Genomic DNA, 20,292 nt, shown 5'->3' with positions numbered 1-20,292 from the left:
GCGGCCTGTCTCTTTACACGCGCCAGAGGCTGTGGCAGCAAGGAGAAGCTAAGAGAACACCGGAGAGTGTGGAGAGGTAATATATGAAATTCACTTTTAAAGCAAGGGCTGCACGGACATCACTAACAATATATATATACAGCCATTTTTGCATGATAATTGAGCTGTTTAATAGGCTCAGTAAAGAGATTGGCGCTAATTTACTATAGTGATTGGGCCGTGTAATGACCGTTAGACATGATCAGAACTATGTTTTTGTGACACAAACGTCAAAATCCCAACATAGACATAAATGTAACATATATAATGTATACCCACAGCTAAAACTAGTACTGTGTTATTATTGAAATCCATGTATAACTGTATGCAGTAACCTCCTAAACTACATCTAGTGGTAGTTGCTGGTTGCCTAAAAGGTATCTTTTAAATCTTAATCTATGCACAGGATATGAAGCTCTGTGTCAAAAAACACAGCTTGAACCCTTACAAAGATATAGTCCTGAAGCTGGGAAAACTAACAATAATCACATGACCAAAGGGGTATTCCACTCAAACACAACTTTTGATATGTTGCTGGCCAGGGTGAGACTAACAATTTATTCCATACTTGTTGTAATCTATTCAGTGTCCTTCCCCCATTTCTGAGCTGCTGCTTTCTGCTGGACACAAAAATTTGTGTGTGAGCCTTTCTCTCTGTATCCCCCTCCTCCCACCTCCCTTCTGAGACAACTGATGTAAACAAGTCTGGAAAGCCTTGTCTGCAACATTGTAGCTTCTTTGTTGTGCTGGTAGGTTTATTGTGAGGTCAAGTTGCTGATAAACTCACTGTGATTAATTCTCCCGGCATTACAAAGAAGCTACAATGTTGTGGGTAAACCAGCCAGGGACTTGTTTATCAGCCATGTCAGGGGGGGGGGGGGAGGGGAGACAGAGAAAAAGGCTTCCACATACATTTTTGTGTTTTCAGCAGAAAGCAGCAGCTCAGAACTGGGGGAAGGAGACTAAATAGATAAGTATGGAAGGAACTGTTAGTCCCACCATGGGCAGCAACATATCAAAAGCTATGTTTGAGTGGAATACCCCTTTAATTAAAAAAAAAGGGTTGTTGAGAAGAGACAACATCTTTAAGACATCACTTCACATCTATCCACTCTCCATTATGATTTCCCAAAAGAAAACATTAACTTACATCACCAACAACGGGTCTGTAGTAGGCAGCTATGGTAAAGATGGTGATATAGATCACATACGCCAAGAAGTTTAAGTAGAAGATTTTCTTGACAAAACGATCCCACTTGTCTTGTAATAATCTGTTGAGAGGCTCCACTAGCAGCATCTCATGGCGATTCTGTAGAACATGGAGGCATAGTTCATGACATTACCCCAGTATCTGGCCTACAGAGTTCTTACTATATAGTAACCTCACCCATCTATGTGTTCTTCATACTCCCACTTTAAGGGAAGATTTAAGGAAAAACTTTTTAATTTCTTAAGAAAAAAAAGCTGCACTGTGATGGATTTTACTCATCCATCAACACATTTGCATGAGGGCTCCCTTTTTGCAGGACAAATATTTTTTTTATGGTATCCTTTATTTAACCATACAAAAACCCTGTTTTTTTAACCAGTCATTTTACCAGTCTCCTATTACACCCTAGCACAAAGAACCAATGGACAGGAGTGCCTCTGTGTTTTTTTTTAAAGAAAATACAGTGGGAAGCATTAATCAACTGAAAGTGAAAGATATCTCTGTGTTTATGCTCATGGTGGGAAGGCTGTCAATCATTACAGAGGACCGCCCACCGGACTCCTAAACCCAGAATAAGCAGGAATTTATATGCAAAAAAATATACAAAAAATTTTTTAACACAACTATATATCAATCTGCTCAGCTTCTCCTGGTCCAGAGCATGTTTCCTGCAGTTTAGATTGCATTACATGGTTTGGAAAATAGATACTGCATGCATAAACAATAGGCACCAGGTTTCTTCTATGCCAAAAGTCACAGCACTGCCATAATGTAAGTGTAAGTCATACTTTGGCCAACACAACTCACCGGCGTCTCACTGCTGTAAGCGATGATCTCTAGCACTGATTTATCATCTGTTGTGTCTACACCAGAAAGATCATACAGAGAGGAATGGACAGGCCCATAGGCCCATTCAGTGAACTTTCTAGAAAGGTGCCTGCACTCTGGGTTCTTTATTTCTCTCCTGAGAATATATGCAAAAACCTAAAAGCACATAAACAATTGTTAGTATATGGCCATAAAATGTTGTAATAGCTGATAAATTCAAATTATTTCTCGTAAAAATTAAGAAGCCAGCTATAGTTAAACATTTCTGCATTTCTTTTTACTAAGCTTGGGGACATCACTTTTACTATCAACTTCATCTTAAAGTGAATGTACCATCAGTACATTTGCTTTAAGTTATGCACATGAGTAGAACCGCGCCGGTGCAGGGAAGTCGGTGCTGTGGTCCTTTTTTTTTTAACTGCGGCCCAATTCCCACATTTGGCGGTGCTCTATTCCTGGGTACCGGCTGGGGGTGAAGCACTGGAGGCAGGCCGGCCCGCCTCCTCTATGACGTGGCTCTATACACTAGCATTAAACTAGTGACCGGTTCACTTTAACGAAAGCCAATGGGCTAGAATCTATATTGACTCTGAAACCACAGAAGTGAGATAGAAATTTGCTGATCTTTCTCCGTAGGGAAATGATTGTGGGGCAATTGCACCAAATATGTAGGATGTCGCAGCATTATTAGAGCTGTCGATAAAAGTTGACAATATGGAAGAAGATAGATTTAAAGGCACCAGAGGTGTAGGATTTTATGGGGAAATTTCAGTATGCTTGGAGCATTGGAAAAAGAACAAATAATCAAATGGATGTATCCACACTGTTGTTCAGTACATTTTTTATGGATATTCATCTCCCATTAGATTAGCGTGGGTAGAGATAATTGACATTTTAAGTCTCAGTTTGTAACTTTGAAACATTCCCTTTTTGTCATTGAATGCCAATGGAAGTCAGTAACAGGTGCAGGTGTTTGCCATGCAAAACTCAGGAACAGAATCTATGTACCCTCTGGGTTTTCACCCTTACTCTGCTCTAGAATGTAGAAGATAGTCTTAGGGGTACCAGATATTTAAAAGAGGTCCAAGTGCAGTTTGTTTCAGTAGAACCTTTTACATACAGTAAGCTAGAGATGCTTTGAGCATTCCTAGCTTACTATTATAAATTCCTTGGTTCTGGGAATCTTCCCCCTGCAGTGTGCCAATACCAAGGAATCTATTAAAAGTAGAATAATGTTTTTGCAGAAGCTTGGCCGAAGGAGCCAAACAAAGTTTTTGAAATGTTTGCTCATATATGATTAGAGATTGTATATTTGTTTTTGTATAGATCTATTGAGCACATTTTTTTCTGTAAGAATGTACCTCTATGATGGCAAATTTGGTGCTCTATGGCCTCTTCTTATTTACAGTGTTTATGCATAATATGGCATTATGTATATACTATAATGCTCAGAAAACTGTATATTTTAATCCATTTATATATATATATATATATATATATATATATATATATATATATATTTTTTACTTGATTCTTAGGCTCCACACAACTGAGTAGACAAATACCAGAGAGATCCCATTGTCCTCAATGGGGTCTGTCTGTTTTTTGCCATTTATTTTGTAGGATTAGCTACAAAATAGCTACTTGCAGGATTTATTTGTATGTTCAGATCCTGCAACATAAACAGAACTTGCAACTTCCCTAGCCTAACCTGTTTTAGATATCTATGTTTTGTCACTTACCCCAATTTTCCCTGTTTTGGCTGCTAGGGTCAGAGGAGTTAAACCTTTCTTATTTGTAATATCTTCTAGTCTCAGGGATGGTTTAATCTGTGCTCCCAACACCAAAATTTCTCCATACATTTTGGTTACAAACTTTGTATTTTCTACTGTGTTGTCTGCAATGTCAACCAAGGCATGGAGCACTGTGTTTCCAAAAGTGTCTCTGGCAGCAATATTGGCTGGAGAGTACTGGTTCTGTAGGAGATATTGGACAATTTCTATTTGGTTGGTGCAGGCTGCAAGGGACAAAGGCAGTTCCCCTAAAAAATACCAAAAAAAGGTATGGCAAAAGTGGTTAGTACTTACACACCTTATGACTAATAACGGCATAAAAAATTAGTTATTCATTCAAATCTTTAAAGATGTGCCATTTATAGTATTTACTAAGATTTTGTTACTTTTTGTTTTTAAATTTTAAATTAATTTGTAGGAATTTGCATGCCTCATGCACTAGAGATGGAACCAATCATCAGGTCACCATCATTGGAAAATAAAGTGCAATTCTGTGGAGGAATCAAAAATAAAGTGCAATTAGAAGGAATCATTAGATAATGTTGTAGACACTTAGGGGGAGATTTATGAAACCTCCGTATGTGGAATCCGCCACAGAGAAGGCACAGATACTCAGTGGCATACCCCTGTTGTATCCCCTGCTCGCCTTATGGGTGGGTTGAGGGGCGCGGCAAGGCAGGGAGGAGGCGTGGCCTCCAGCTGTGCCAGATTTACCATTATTCACGTCTACTCGTAGGTGTAAATCATGACGGGCATCTACACCTATTCATCATCTATCTAGCTCAATACCAAAATGTACATATTATGATACGGTACAAAGAACTTTCTCTAAAAAAGTGTGCCTTTTGTTATCTGTGAAGTACATCAGAGATGCTATTCCTTGAGGGTTTTTTTCCTTAGCCATTCTTTCATCTTTTAAATGCACTTCTAAGCAGATCAAAGGTCAACTTTAAAGGGTTCTTCCGGGATATAGAAAAATTTCAATTTCTGTTTAAAAAAGAACAAAACAACAAACAAGTTTCAAATCCCCCATCAATGGTTGCTGGACATTATAAGGTTCAGAGGTTGTGGACAGATTAGTTTTAATGTTAGATAGCTGTATACATATATGGTTTATGAGGCAGTATTTTTTTTACTGACCAGGGTCTCCATGAGAAGTCAATTGTTAAGCGGTTATGTTTTGGAATTTGGCCCAGGGGGACCATATGGCAAGGAATTTATGTTGCATGTGTTTTTCCCAGTGAGATTTCTTCCATCTTGTATATTTGGTCTACTCTCATTTTCTACTCCTCTAAAGAGGTTATTTCTGTTGATCTTTAGTGAACGGGGACCAAAAGGTGTGCCACAGAAAAAATGTGTTGGTTATCGCCCCCAGGAAGATAGGCAGCAGGGCTGTGTCGTGTGTGGTGGTGGTGGTGGTGGGGGGGGGGGGGGGGGGGGATTTGTCCCACAGATTGTGTTACACATAAGGTAAATATGCCGTCACCATGAGTTTATTGTTAGACAGTACAGCCAGGTGTGCAGGAATGTGCCTCACTAGGTGCATCCTACTACAAAATGTTGAGAAGCATGGAAAAAAGTGAGATTGGGAGTTTTGTACCATCATGTGAAGATTTTATATCCATTTTCCTATATTCTGACATACCTGGAGGATTTGTGTGGAAAGATGATGATTTATGGTTTAACTGGTGGGAAGGGTATTATAAGTCCTTTTATAAATGAGATACCACTTTCGTTGGGTATGTCGCCCTGTTTATCAAGTCTTTGAACCGGAGAGTGGTCTATTTTAGTTATGGGAACCTACTCAGCATTAAGAGAGAAGTGCATACATAGGATAGTTGGGTAAAACAGAGATATAGGCAGTTCTGGTAGGTTAAGTGGACACCCACCTTTATCAAAAAGGCACTAGATGGGTAACATCAATGCCGTAGGTACCATGGAGGCAGACCAGGCAGCTGCTACTGGGCCAGAGGAGTAGGGGGCCTGGGGCCTGCCCTGGCAAACAGTGATTTTCCTCCAAGTTACAACTTACACCAGCCCCCGCCCCGCATGATCTGGACAGCTGCCGACTGCACCAGCCACTGACCCCGCAACCCCTATCAGCCGTGACAACAACATGTAGCAGAGAGTTCCATAGTCTCACTGCTCTTACAGTAAAGGATCTGCTTCTCTGGTGATGGTGAAAACTTATTTCCCCTAGACGTAGAGGATGCCCCCTTGTCATGGACATGGTTACAGGCCTAGGGGTAAAAAGATCACTATTTCAGATTTCTGTACTGTCCACTCATATTGTAATGAGTGGAGAGGCACGAAGAGGTGGACCCCCGGATCACCAAGGAGTGCTGACATCCCTTCTCCAAGGAGCGGTGTCTAAGAAGAATATGTTTAACATAAAGAACCTTCTATGTGAAAAAAAGTTGCAGTTGATATGGTCAAAAGTCTTACTTATGACATGTTACCTCTCTGGAAAATAGATAGAGTGATGGTTAATAAAAATGTGGATCCCCAGCAGGAAAAATATTAATTTCTCCTATACCCATATTTTTATAGAAACATAGAAGCTTGTTGGCAGAAAAAGACCACTTGGTCCATTTAGATTGCCCTTTTAGTTTCCATCAATAAAATAAGATTTTTCATGCTGCAAGTTTTCATTATACTTTAACCCTATAGTGGGCAGACATACATTGTTATATTTTATAACATTGCTCCTTCTATAGGGATGAATGTGGACAGCTAAAACTTCTTACCAAAATAGAAACCTGCTCTTCCTTTGGCCTTCCTGAAGAATTCCCCATCTGCTCTTGCATGAACGTCTGCTCCATGTTGAACCAAAAGCTCCACAAGATTCATGTTTCTTCTTTCAATGGCAATATGCAGAGCAGTCTGGCCTGGTAGAACCACATGAACAAATTAAATCCGCAGGCAATAATACAAGCAAATACTTGAAACTGTCGAATCAATGAAAAAATTTAATGTTTCTTTCCCCTCTTATCAAGCTTCTTTCCTCTCCACCCCCAATAATTAACTGTGAAAGATCAATTCAGTCCTGTGTTTACAAGACAGGTTAGCATCTCACTGAGAGACCAGTTCACCTGCTGCCCACATAAGCCTTTAGAGGAAAAAAACTACATAGAAGCTAATTGTAAGTAATAGATATTACCCTAGGAATAGATTCACAGTTATAACTTTTTATTGCTGCTCTATAATGCCCTCCATGCTGCTTCTAATGGTGTGCATGGAAAAATAAAAGAACAGGATCCCCTCTTCTGTGTGCGCAATGTATGGAAAGCATCACAAAAGGTAGGCTCCACTCACTAGCTCTGGGACAACTGAAGATTTCAGATGAAGCCTGCAGAGAAGAAATCTGATGAAAAATGCTGTGAAAATGTATACAATGACCAGAATTGGTGCTTCTTATAGTACATACACACAAGACAGCTTTTTCTGGAAAGTTACTTAAAATTTACCACATATTACTCTGGCATAATGAAGGCTGAGCTGTGAGTATCTCACTATAAGGCTATGTTCACACAATTTGCAACTACGGCCGTAGTTCTCGCCGCAGAACTACGGCCGTAGCTTTGCGGGGTGGAACAATGCATATTGATGAATGGGATCCTGGCCGGAGCGTACACACATCGTATACGCTCCGGCCGGGAGCCCATGCGGGGCCGCAAAAAACTGACATGTCAGTTTTCTGCGGCCGGGATTCAATGAATTCCGGCCGCAGAAAGACCTGTCAGTTCACACAGTGAAGCAAGCGGCTCCGGCCGCTCGCTTCACTGTGTGCTATGGGAAGCTCTGATGCGGGTGCACGCTGATGCGCCCGCGTCAGTACCGCGGCCGGACGGATCATCCGTCCGTCCGGGATGATCCAGGCAGAGACCGGCCGTTCCGTGACCCGGCCGGGGTCACGGAACGGCCGGTCTCTAACGGTGTGTGAACATAGCCTAAGACAGCGTGCTGAGCCTCCCCCTTTGTCCCAGCTTAAAAGACCCTGAGGCTGTATTGCATCAACAACAGTTATAATTATTAAAACTACACATGAAGAATTATGTATGTACAACAACACAGCATGTAATAAAAAAAATATATATATATATATATATTTTTTTTTTTTTAGGTCATCAGGTGGACAGTACCTCTGTAGTATGTGTCCGTGTATGCTGAATTAACAAAGTCTTTCAGATTGTCTGTCTTTGCAGCAATGTCCAGCAACAACGGGATAGTGCTATTTTTGCCATAGCTCAAATTCAACATTGCTTTTAGCAAACAGGTCTTCCCAGTTTCTGGTTCTGTGAAAGATGAAGCACATACATTGACATGTAAATGTTTTTTGTTATACTATTTAGGATGATTCAATGTAAAAATAAAATTATTGAAAACACTTATATCTTAAAGGGGTTGTCCAGCGAAAATCTTTTTCTTTCAAATCAACTGGTGTCAGAAAGTAATATAGATTTGTAATTTACTTCTATTAAAAAATCTCAAGTCTCCCCATACTTATTAGCTGCTGTATGTCATGCAGGAAGTGTTTTTTTATTTTCAGTCTGACACAGTGCTCTCTGCTGCCATCTCTGGCCGAGACAGGAACTGTCCAGAGCAGGAGAGATTTTCTATGGGGATTCATAGAAAACCGAGACAGAGTTCCTGTCTGGCAGCAGAGAGCACTATGTCAGACTGAAAAGAAAACAACATTTCCTGCATGACATACAGCAGCTAATAAGTATGAGAAGACTTGAGATTTTTTAATAGAAGTAAATTACAAATCTATATAACTGTCTGACACCAGTTGATTTGAAACAAAAAGATTTTGCTGGTCAACCCCTTTAATTGAATGACTTGAAAAGACTAACTTTTGGAGAAGACAGACCACAAAGCTCCCAAACATCCTTTATTTTTCAAAGGATTGTGCAATAAACTGGACCTTATGAGGGTAGAATCAAGCAAATATAACATAATGGGTGGAACAGAAGAAGAGCTAAACTTGTCTCCCAAATGGGTATTCAAAAGTAATTGACTTTTTTTTACAACTTTTCACAAGGATGCCATTCTCACATCTTTGGCAAGCAGATTCTCTGAATTGTTTATAAAATTTGGACAATAACATAACTTTAATGGCAATTTACCTTGAAATTCTAGGATGATATAAAAAGTATAAAGTCTGTATTGAGTACCTTTGAACTCATTGTTAGTAAGGTGCTTATGAGTCCGTAGCAAATATACCAGTAGATCATCTAGTTCTTCACAATCTCCATATGCTGCCGCATCAAAGATCCTGGTCCGGTCATACAACTTAAATGTTCTGTCCCTACAACTGTTGGTAGACTCCACAGATGAGCTCTGTCTGTGATGTAAAAACAAGTAAACTATTTATTTACTGCACATTGTTTTTTGTGTGTGAGCTATTCACCTCTGATGTCCTCCTCCACATACAACTACTCAGAGTAAATACATAGTTCTGTACATGTGCATCTCCATTACCATCTCTGCCTATATCATTTGCTGGTGCTTAGCAGAAGTAAAATGGTGTCACACCACCCATTATGTGTCCAGCCATTGACAACTAGCCACCTAGAATTCCAGTCCATGGCCACCTAGAATTGCTATGGACTGGAACTGAATAATCTTTAGTTACATATCCAGGTCCTATTTGGGATCCGATGAAGGCCATGTCCAAGAATGGAGGCCTTGTAGCAAACTCTTTCATTCTGCCTTTATTGTGGAGCAACACACTGCCCCCTACTGGTGTAAAGATCTTGGGAGCCATCATATATAACAGTCGGTCACCCCTAGTAGTGATATGAAGGACACAGTTTGGCGATATGTACAAGAAGTGAATTACAACAGAAACATACAAAAGTAAGACAAGAGATATCAGATTGCTATACAATACAAACATTTGATAGGCATTCTCAGATTATTAGTATTATTGCATTGGAATCTGCTTACATGCAATTTGAAATTGTGCAGCTTATTTACAAAGAAACCCAATTTTAGGTACAAGAAGAACAGATCTCTGAATAACAAATTGAAGAAAAAAGTAAGCAGGCAGACATTCCTGGCCCCAAAACCTAAAGGCACTTTCACATGCATGAATCTCCAACATTGCCACAGTGTGATCAAAGGTAATGCTTTTCACCATCCATCAAGAGGGAATACGTATCCGGTAAAAGAATGCTATACATGCAATGATAAAGATTTGATATACCTGTTAATGTCCCCCTGTGGGCTGGGGTATGTAGGCCAGACGAGAAAAGTGGTGTACAGGAGAGAAAAGAAGGGAAAGAGCTTGGTAAAACCACAGAAGCCATACTTTTTTTTTAACAAGGTCACCAGGAGCGTGATCTATGGTGGTTAGTGGTGGAGCAGATTGAGTGTTGTGATGATGGTGAGAACCCAAAGAACTTGGGGTATGTAGCTTTAAAGCCTGTTTGTAGTATGCTACCATAGGTTTTACTCTGATGTTGTCTATGTATGAACCCCCAGAATGCTGCTCTGGACAGTTCCTGTGTCGGCCAGAGATGTCAGCAGAGAGCACTGTGTCAGACTGGTAAAATAACATTTCCTGCAGGACATACAGCGGCTGATAATTATGGGAAGACTTGAGATTTTACTATAGGAGTAAATGACACAACTTTATAACCATCTGAAACCAGTTGATTTGAAAGCAAAAGATTTTTTCCGGTTAACCCCTTTAATGTCAGACTCATCTGTAGGATGTAAAACCTTTTAATACAGCGCAGCAGCCGTTGATGTAGTATGGGAAATTCCCAATAGCATGATAACTAGAGATGAGCGAACCTGGAGCATGCTCAAGTCGATCCAAACCAGAACTTTCGGCATTTGATTAGCGGTGGCTGCTGAAGTTGGATAAAGCCTTAAGGCTATGTGGAAATCATGGATATAGTCATTGGTTGTATCCATGTTTTCCAGACAACCTTAGAGCTTTATCCAAGTTCAGCAGCCCCAGCTAATCAAATACCGAACGTTCGGGTTCGGATCGAATCAAACCCGAACCCGGTTCGCTCATGTCTAATGATAACCATTATAGTATTTATGTAGTATCCTTTCTTCTACAGTATATAGGTATTATCCAGTGCCCCTATGGTGAAATTATTTGGTTATTTATGTGGTGATATTACATAGTCTAGCGTTATCCAGTCATGGTATGGTGGTATTATCCATCACCGAATATATTGATGCTGAATAAGTAATGTGAATTAAATAAGTAAAAGGCAAAACACATACACACCTGGTCAACTGGTTACATGGTCGTCCTTTTTCAAATTGCACATGAAATTTTATAGTTGGAGACAAAGCCTTGTTTTCAACCTGATACACTGAGTCCATAGGAGCCATTTCTCTGTCTGTGTCTGCTTTGCCAAAACGACGTCCTTTGGTTTTCGGGGAGCTGAAGATGGTGTACTTGGTGTGCTTTAGTTTGAAGGGTTGGTGATTATCATGGACCTGTAGATTGTTGTCATCGCTGTGAGACTCATCTGCCGAAGCATTTGTGTCCTCAGTGTGGTCTGTTTCTTCAAGATCTGATGAACTTCCCATCTTCTTCATTTTTATTCACCTGTGGGGGAAAAATGTCTTCTCCTTTATTATACATTCTTGTAAAACTAAAAATACAATACAGCGGTGCCTTGGATTATGAGCATAATTCGTTCTGGGACCGTGCTTGTAATTCAAATCACTCTGAAACCGAAGCAAATTTTACTATAAAAAATAACTGAAATGCAGACAATTGGTTCCACACCCCAAAAATAAGGATTTTTTTATCCTGAATAACATGTAAAACAAAGCTAAAAACACACCAATACAAGCCATTAACCACATATACACAAAGCAATATCGCATACATATACTTTTAACTATATATATGGGAATAAGAATAAGAGTGTAAGCACTACTAGGGACAGGAACCAATCTCTATACATCACTAGTGAATATGTAGGGACTATGCAAATAAAAGGAAATAATTAACAACCATATGAACGGTTCTTCTTCAGGATTGCTTATTCTATTTTGAATTGGTCCTCATTCTTTGAAGTGACATATTCATGACTTATGTGAAAGTATTCGACTATGATTTTGAAGTTGACTTTTGTGAAATAATATACAGCTTCAGTTTACATTCTTTACGGTCCATAATAGTCCCAAAATTATTAATTTGCACCAAGAAACGTCAACATTCACATAGCGCCACAGAAGGTACCTGCTATGCCTAACAGTATCTGCAGCAGCTCCCCTCATACTTACAATCTGCATTTCCTCCTGCCGTCCTTCATGGCAACCTGTTTGCCACCACTGCCTCCTGCCTGAGACTCCTATGGGACACCGGCAGCTGGCAGCTGGACCAAAGAGTGGGGCTACAGGGCACCAGGATGGGTAAGTTTACTTTATTACTTTCCCCCACTCCCCTGCCTTCCCTTTTGTGAATTTTGCGGGACTTCTCCTTGAACATTACGTAGCACTGCAGAAGAGATGCTTTTCTATTTTCGAAGGTGAGCTAATTTGCATATTTTTTCCCACAGAGCAATGCATAGCTTGTAACACCCCATACACCTGTTTGGCGGTCTCCTCGAGGAGACACGTTATCTCTTAGGTACCGCAGCTTGGAGTCTTCAAATATTTGTGAGACCTGGGAATTCTCTAAACAGAAGTCCCTGTTAGGGGAGGGGGGGTTGTTAGTGAAAAGCTGGAACCTCCTCAGACTTATTTTAACCCATTGGACCAATGTCTGTCCAGGCAGATATAATATCAATACTACAAACTGAAAGTGTCACAGTCGTGAATTTTTTTTTTTGCAGAAATCAATAGTCCAGGCGATTTTAAGAAACTTTGTAATTGGGTTTATTATCCGAAAAATGCATTTTTATCATGAAAAAGCAGTTTGAAGCTCTCCCCCCTGTCTTCATTGTTCTCCTATGGAGAGAGCTAAAGAAAAGACCAAAACAGGACAACAAAGAGTTAATCTACAAATCCCTCACGGGATATCTCCTGGGACAGTCACCAGTGACCTGTCTGAGCTCGGATTACAGCTGTCACCCAGCTCCGTGCCTGTAATCCTCTGTTATCTGCTTTCTGCTGCCGGCTAACTCCCTCCTTCCTCCTCCCCCCTCCCCTCTCCCTAGAGCAGACAGGGTACGTCTCCTGCAACAAGTCACAATTTTCAGATTTTTTGGAGTGGATGAAAAAGAGGAAGGAGGGGGGGACCTGGGAAAAGGCTTTTTACATGCAGATAATGGCAGATTTGGCTAATAAACCCAATTACAAAGTTTCTTAAAATCGCCTGGACTATTGATTTCTGCAAAAAAAAAAAAAAAATACGACAGTGACTCTTTTTTTTTTTTTGGTGTTCTTGTTAATGGACTGATCGTTCCATGATTTCTTTTCTACATCTTATGTTACCTTTTAAAGGAGAAGTCCGACCATTTGAAAAATTGTGCAGCCAGCAGGGCAGGGGGGAACATAACAAACAATCCTTACTTACCCCTCCCCCTGCTGCAAAGCGCCGCTACAAGGCTCCGGGACATCGGCAGTGCAGGAGATCCCAGAACCCTGTGGGGTCCCGGGTACTGGAATCCTACTCTGCAGCATTGACCAGGACTGGAGAAACCTTGTATATCTGACACTTAACACTGCTGTATTAACAAAGGAAGTGTTTTGCAACAATCTGGTCTGTCTTATAGTAACATAGAATGATCTCAAGCATGCAGGTTTACATTTATAAACATAATGGCCAAAAAATCAAAAAGGAAACAGTTCTTGTCTCTGAAAGGCCTAAAACTTTAATTTTTTCCACAAATCCATGAAGTCGACGTCAAATGTATAGATCTTGTTTGATTCCAGGACAGTTAATGCAGTCTGTAAAAAGTACTATGGAACCATTACTGGATTCCTGGAAGATTGCTCGATGGCTATAACACTTACAAGAGGAAAATTATAGTAATTATATAATATACATTAGGGAAGAAATCCTGTCTATGTCTGTATGTATATATTAAGCCAAACTTAAGTACTTATTGGATTTATCTGTACAGTGCTGACAACCTTGGTCATACATTATTAACTGCATAGTAATGAAGGCAACATATCCCTCTAAATGGATATAAATAACTTGAAAGTGGTTCCAAATAGGATATAGGCAACATCCGTCTAATAAGATATAGATACAATTCAGTGCTGCAAATATCTAGGCATATCCACCCCAATCACACTCGTACAGCTCAGATAATAAACAAAACAAAAACCTAAAAGAAATTCACAATAATATGAATTTGATAACAAAATTTGATATATACACATAATTTTTTTCTCCCTTCTATAATCTAGGCTAACTGGCAGTTCTGTAGTAGAATCATAGATATTAAATTCTAATATTATGATGACTATGATGACTAACTAAGCTTTACTACAAGACCCAATGCTGCTCACATCAAATGCTACAGTCCAAGACTTACTATCCATGCCCTGCTATATCTACATACCCATACATGCATATGTATAATAATATAATAATTTGGGAAGAAATTACATACAAAGTAAAAAGTCAGGCTGAAATAGTTACCTTGTAGAGTTGCCCTCTAGTATTTCTGCCTCTACACCTCTACTGGATCTACTGTTTGTAGAGTTTAGTTAGGTAGTTGTGTCTGTGCAGCCATCAGGACCAGAACCCTATTGCCAGTCCTGTCTCAGGATGCTGCCAGATGCTTGATAGATGGGGCTGAGCTATTGCTCTTCTCTCCTTCTCTCCAGTATTCTGATATTTCACAGCCCAGAAAGCTTCAGAAAACTAATAATGTGATGACTAAGGAAGAGCCTGTAGAGTATGTTATTCCCAAGAGTTATCAGGGCTTTTACTGGGAGCTCTCCACATGTGGAGTCTACATTTAGCAGTCAATGCCCCAGTCCAGCCTGTCTCTTTACTTCCAGTGTTCATTAGGAGGAAGATAACAAAGACCTATAGAGAGGGGGTCACATGGGAACTAGGACTCTGATTTCATGCATGTTACGGAATTATAACTGTAAGCCATGCTCACAACCACATAAAGGAAAAGCTAATACAGTAATATGATCTTTCCCATAGATTGGATAGAATGATGTTACATGGAGCACTGGTGTTTTTAAAAAAACAAAATGAATTCTTTGACTGACACGCCAGTATTAAGTAAACTGTGGCCATTGTAAGATAACACAGGATTTACCAAGAGGAACCCATATGGGATGCTTTGGAAATGCTTGGAGCCAGCTAGATTCCATTACAGTAAATTGTATTAAATTTGGCATTTGGGGGGATTTTCATCTATTAACTGCAAGACCCACCCACCCTTGGATAGCACAGAATATTAAAAAATCTCTTAATTTTAAGCAAATTTAGAGACCTTTGTTTAATGTGTGACAGGAATAGATCTTCGTAAGTGTCTCCCTTGTGGTCTTTTTACACGTAGCGATTTATCGCTCAATCTTTCGTTTTGAAATTCTTAAGCAATTTTTCAAATTGCTGAACAATCCCCCTTTAAACACAATGGGGGAGATTTATCAAATATGGTGTAAAGTGAAACTGGCTCAGTTGCCCCTAGCAACCAATCAGATTCCACCTTTTATTCCTCTCAGACTCTTTGGAAAATGAAAGGTGGACTCTGATTGGTTGCTAGGGGCAACTGAGCCAGTTTCACTTTACACCATTTTTGATAAATCTCCCCCAATGATTTGTCATTCAATACCCTCACATTTTTGCTCAAGAGATCATTGCAGTCTTTAAAGTGTCACTGTCAAGAATTTTTCTTTTGCAGAAATCAATAATCCAGACGATTTTAAGAAACTTTGTAATTGGGTTTATTAGCCAAAAAATGCATATTTATCATGAAAAAGCAGTTTGAAGCTCGCCCCCCTGTCTTCATTGTTCTCCTATGGAGAGAGCTAAATAAAAGACCAAAACAGGACAAAAAAGAGTTTATCTACAAATACCTCACCCTTTATCTCCCAAAATTTGCTTCGGTATAAGGCCAGGTTCAGACTATGTAAGTGTGCGGCTGTATTTGCGGCTGTAATTGTGCGGCGGTATTTTTGGTGGTTCATGCGTACGCTGGAAAGTATAGGATATACGGCTGCACAGTGCACACTATGTATGAATCTACGGCCCGATCGTAAACGGACCCATAAAAAATTAACAAGACCATTGTTTGCGGCTGGAAACACGGCTGGTTATAAAAATAGGGGGGACCCTATGCGTTTATTTTAATAATAAATAAATAATTAAAAAAAACACGCATAGGGTCCCCCCTATTTTTATAACCAGCCGGGTTAAAAACCAAACGACAGCAGCCTGGTAACACCAGGGTGGGAAGAGCCATTGGTTTAGGCCCTCCCCAGCCTAAATCTTACCAGCCTGCTGCCGCCCGGTCCAGGAGCGCCAATTTTGACGCTCCGGGACCACTGGCACCCGGCTCTTCCCAGTACCCCTGGTGGCATTGGGTACTGGGGTAATAATAGGGGGTTAGTGTTAGCCATTTTATACCGGCTAACACTAGGCCCCAACTTAGTAATGGATTCCGTCTATTAGACGGCTTCCACTACTAAGTCTATAAAGTAAAGAAATAAAGACAAGACACAAGTTAAAAAATTTTTTTTATTCAAATAAAAACACCCCCACACCCCTCATTGACCATTTTATTAAAAAAAAAAAAAAAAAAATGCTGGTCATCGACGTAGTCCACGGAATCCGACGTAATCCCCAGGATACCGATATCTGAAAAACAAAAAGGGAGAAACACACAAAAAACACACAAACAGGAGCACAACACCCATCATTGTGAGCGGTGTTGTGCTCCTTACAGTATGCAGCATCTTTACAGATCGCTGCTTACAGTCTGGCCCCCAAGGGGTTAAGGGAGGATGTATTGCATCCCCCTTAACCCCTTGGGGGCCAGACTGATGTCAGACTGCACCCATCCCAGCAAGGAAGGGGTTAAGTGACCCCCCTTCCTTGCTGGGAGGGGTGCAGTGCAGGGGAGGGGGTGGGGAGAGCTCTATACTCACCCCGATGTGTCCTCTTTGCTGGTCCGCAGCACAATGAAGTCACTGTACTGTGGACCGGCTAATTATATGTGTGCTGAGCCGATCAGCTGAGCGCACATATAATTCTAAATGTTTCTTCTAATAATGCTATTGTCATAACATAATTAGAAGAAACATTTGATGTTTTCATTAAAGTAAAGTGATGATTAGCACAGAATGCTCTTTTGCCGGCAATATGAATTAACGGCTTATGGAGCTTCCTGTACTAATTAATATTTAATTAATAAAACACATTTTCGTTGAAATAAAATCAGTTTCGTTGTTCAATAATTTAATTCTAACGAATCCATCATTGTGCAATTAAATATACTGTCAAAAAATAAATATATATATAAATATACATTTATTTATATATATATTTATTTTAACAGTATATTTAATTGCAAAATGATGGATTAGTTTAAATTTAATTATTGAACAACGAAAGGGACTTTATTACAACGAATTACAATGTGTTTTATTATTTTAATAGATTAACCATGAGAGACATCGGCATTAGTGCAGAGGATCGCAAACCCCGGTAATAGCAATTCATGTAAACTGTGTTCCCTGCTTTCCCAGATGCATCCAGAGGTGTTTGCATCACTTTCTTAAGATTTTATTTGTTATTTTTAGTTGAACCAGATTTCCAAGTAAATGACCGTATGTTTTGAGCCGCATGTCTATTTTTTCCCACGGCCGTAGTTTCATCCGCACATTTACAGCCGCATAAAAAATACAGCCGCACAGTTACATAGTGTGAACATAGCCTGCGAGTGGATTTGAATTACAAGCGCAGGTCCAGAACGAATTATGCTCATAATTCAAGGCACCACTGTATATGTGTATATATATATATGTATATATATATAGGCCGAGATTTATCAAAGGGTGTAAAATATCAACTGGTGTAAACTGGCCACAGCAGCCAATCACAGCTCCTCTACCATTTTACCAGAACTGAAAGCTGAGCTGTGATTGGTTGCTGAGGGGCAGTTTACACCGGTGTATATTTCACACCCTTTCATGAATCTCCTCCATAGTGTGTGTGTATCTGTATGTACGCCAATAAATTGTACAATTTTTGCAGTAAGGCCATGGCAATAAGCAGAGGGGGTTGGTTGTTTCTAAGGTTCATCATTGAAAACTGATTAAACGTATAGATCGCATGCTGATAACAAAAGACAAAACATCAAAACATGCACCACCTGCAGGCACTTCTCGCTGCTTATTCTAGTGAGCAGTTAGGGGAATATCAGAAGCAACACAAGACTATATTACTTTACTGAAAGAGTAGTAGATGCGTAGGTGCTTGGAACAAACGTGCAGCAGGTATGGTTGGTAAGTCTATAGTAACAGAGTATAAACCTGCCTGGTATAAATATTTATCTGTATTCCAACATAATAACAAAGGAAATAATATAAGGGCGAACTGGATGGTGCTTTTGTGCCGACGTTGTTATGTTTCCATGTATATTTCTTTACCCACAAATATAAACAAAAAGCAACCGAAAATGAGCTACAATATGCCATAAAACACCACAAAAACCATATAAACCAGCCAGATAGACCATAGAAAAACCAACAAATATGGCTGCAATTGTGCATTTTAGATAAATTACTCTCATTAAGTTTGCAGATCTAAAATAAATAAGTCAAGAACGTACAGAGGTGCTGAACTCACCATAAAGTAATATTTTTTTACATCTAGTTATGACTGACTGCGGCCAGCAAATTGGGCCTTAAGCAAAGCACAGATGACGTCTGAGAATGTTACAGATGAGCTTCTCACATAAGGGAAGATGGATCGAATCTTTACCACCAAAGCATGTGACCACCAAGAGGAATTGTGGTTTAGCTAAGTGGCTTTTAAGGTTTTGCAATCAATCCAGGGGATGGGGGGGGGGGATGTAGGAATGTTCTTTTGCCTCAGTTAAATGACAATAATATTAGTGGCTGAAGCAGATGAGGAATGAGCTTAGGTAACATGGGAGATGGCTAACAGTTACTGACGGTGGTAGGAATCTGGACAGCCGCATGTAAAGGACTGCTGGAATCATACACATAGGGAGACTATAATACACAGGATAGTAGTAAAAGCTGGTAGAATTCAGTTATGAGGATTAGGCCACTGTGGTGTTGATTTATTAATTAATCCTTTCTAATAACTAATAAATAGTAATAAATGTTTTTTATTGCAAAATTTTAATGTGTAGAAATCCAAATTATTAGTGATCCACGTTGGCGATTCTAGTACAAGAGAAAGGGCCTCTTGTACTTACTGAACATTGTGGGGGAGATTTATAGTTAGTGGTGTACACCATGGAGAAGGTGCAGATACTTATCTTCTCTATGGCGTACACCTGCCATAATCTCCGCTGTTCCTCCTCCGGGGAGGGGGAAGAGGAGGAGGGAAATCTCTGCATGCTCTCCTCACTGCTGATCTTCCGTACAGCAGCAGTGTCCTGTCACCTGGAGGGGGAGGAGGGAACTCTCAGCATGCCATCCAGCCCGCACAGCATCTGGGGTAGGAGGGAGGCATCCTTTGTCTGGGGTCTGTATGGGGCAGCGTTGGGAGATTGCCGCTCAGCCCCTACGGCTTCTGGAGTATGTAGGGGATAGGAGGGAGGCATCTTCTGTCTGGTGTCTGTAGGGGGCAGTGTGGGGGCTTCTGATGCCACTCTCCCAATCTTGTACAACTATAACTCTCAACAGGCGCTCCTGGCTGCTGTTCAGCCCGCACGGCACAGTGAGGGAGGGGGGAAGGTAGTTAGATGCATCTCTCTCCCTGTGCTGCCCAATGCAGTGCGGGCTAAGCAGCTAGGAGCGCCTGCTGAGAGTTTTAGTTCTACAAGAGTGGGAGAGAGGCATTTCCTTGAGATCTGTCCAAGCCTGTGTACATCTTACATCCCTCTCTCTATGGTAGTGCTTCTCAATTCCAGTCCTCAGGCCTCACCAACAGGTCATGTTTTGAGGATTTCCTTAGCATTTCTCAGGTGATATAATTATAGTCAGTGCATCAGGTATTATCACAGGTGTTCTTTGTATGGGATATCCTCAAAACATGACCTGTTGGTGAGGCCCGAGGACTGGAATTGAGAAGCACTGCTCTATGGTGAATACATGCAGGCTCAGCTACGGGACTACACTGCATAGACACTACACTACATAGACTTCTACATATACTGCGCCCTCTGCTGGACACTTCATGTGAATTACACCTGATTCGTGACATCACGTTTTTTTTACAGAATCTAAAGCCTGCCTGAACTACTAAATTGAGGAAAATAGCACTTTAGCACTTTATGTGCATTTCCCATAATTAGTGTACATTAGGAATTTGTCTAACTTTTC

General features: G+C 40.3%; 1 protein-coding gene across 1 annotated transcript in view; it reads right to left on the bottom strand.

The window, feature by feature from the left end:
• Window positions 1-14,596, bottom strand: part of TRPV1 (transient receptor potential cation channel subfamily V member 1) — a 41,797-nt gene extending 27,201 nt beyond the window's left edge. Inside the window, exons 1-8 of the mRNA XM_069946296.1 lie at window positions 14,450-14,596; window positions 11,126-11,452; window positions 9,048-9,217; window positions 8,013-8,165; window positions 6,618-6,758; window positions 3,820-4,118; window positions 2,057-2,233; window positions 1,190-1,348 (exon numbers count right to left, since the gene is read on the bottom strand). Coding sequence (XP_069802397.1) covers window positions 1,190-1,348; window positions 2,057-2,233; window positions 3,820-4,118; window positions 6,618-6,758; window positions 8,013-8,165; window positions 9,048-9,217; window positions 11,126-11,442 — 1,416 coding nt within the window. The 5' untranslated portion in view covers window positions 11,443-11,452; window positions 14,450-14,596. The remainder of the gene's footprint in view (window positions 1-1,189; window positions 1,349-2,056; window positions 2,234-3,819; window positions 4,119-6,617; window positions 6,759-8,012; window positions 8,166-9,047; window positions 9,218-11,125; window positions 11,453-14,449) is intronic.
• Between the last annotated feature and the right edge of the window lie 5,696 nt (window positions 14,597-20,292).

The sequence above is a fragment of the Dendropsophus ebraccatus genome, chromosome 11 (genome assembly GCF_027789765.1).
Source record: "Dendropsophus ebraccatus isolate aDenEbr1 chromosome 11, aDenEbr1.pat, whole genome shotgun sequence".
NCBI lineage: Eukaryota > Metazoa > Chordata > Amphibia > Anura > Hylidae > Dendropsophus > Dendropsophus ebraccatus.
The sequence above is the reverse complement of the archived record's forward strand: the minus strand, read 5'-3'. Positions and strand labels throughout refer to the sequence as shown.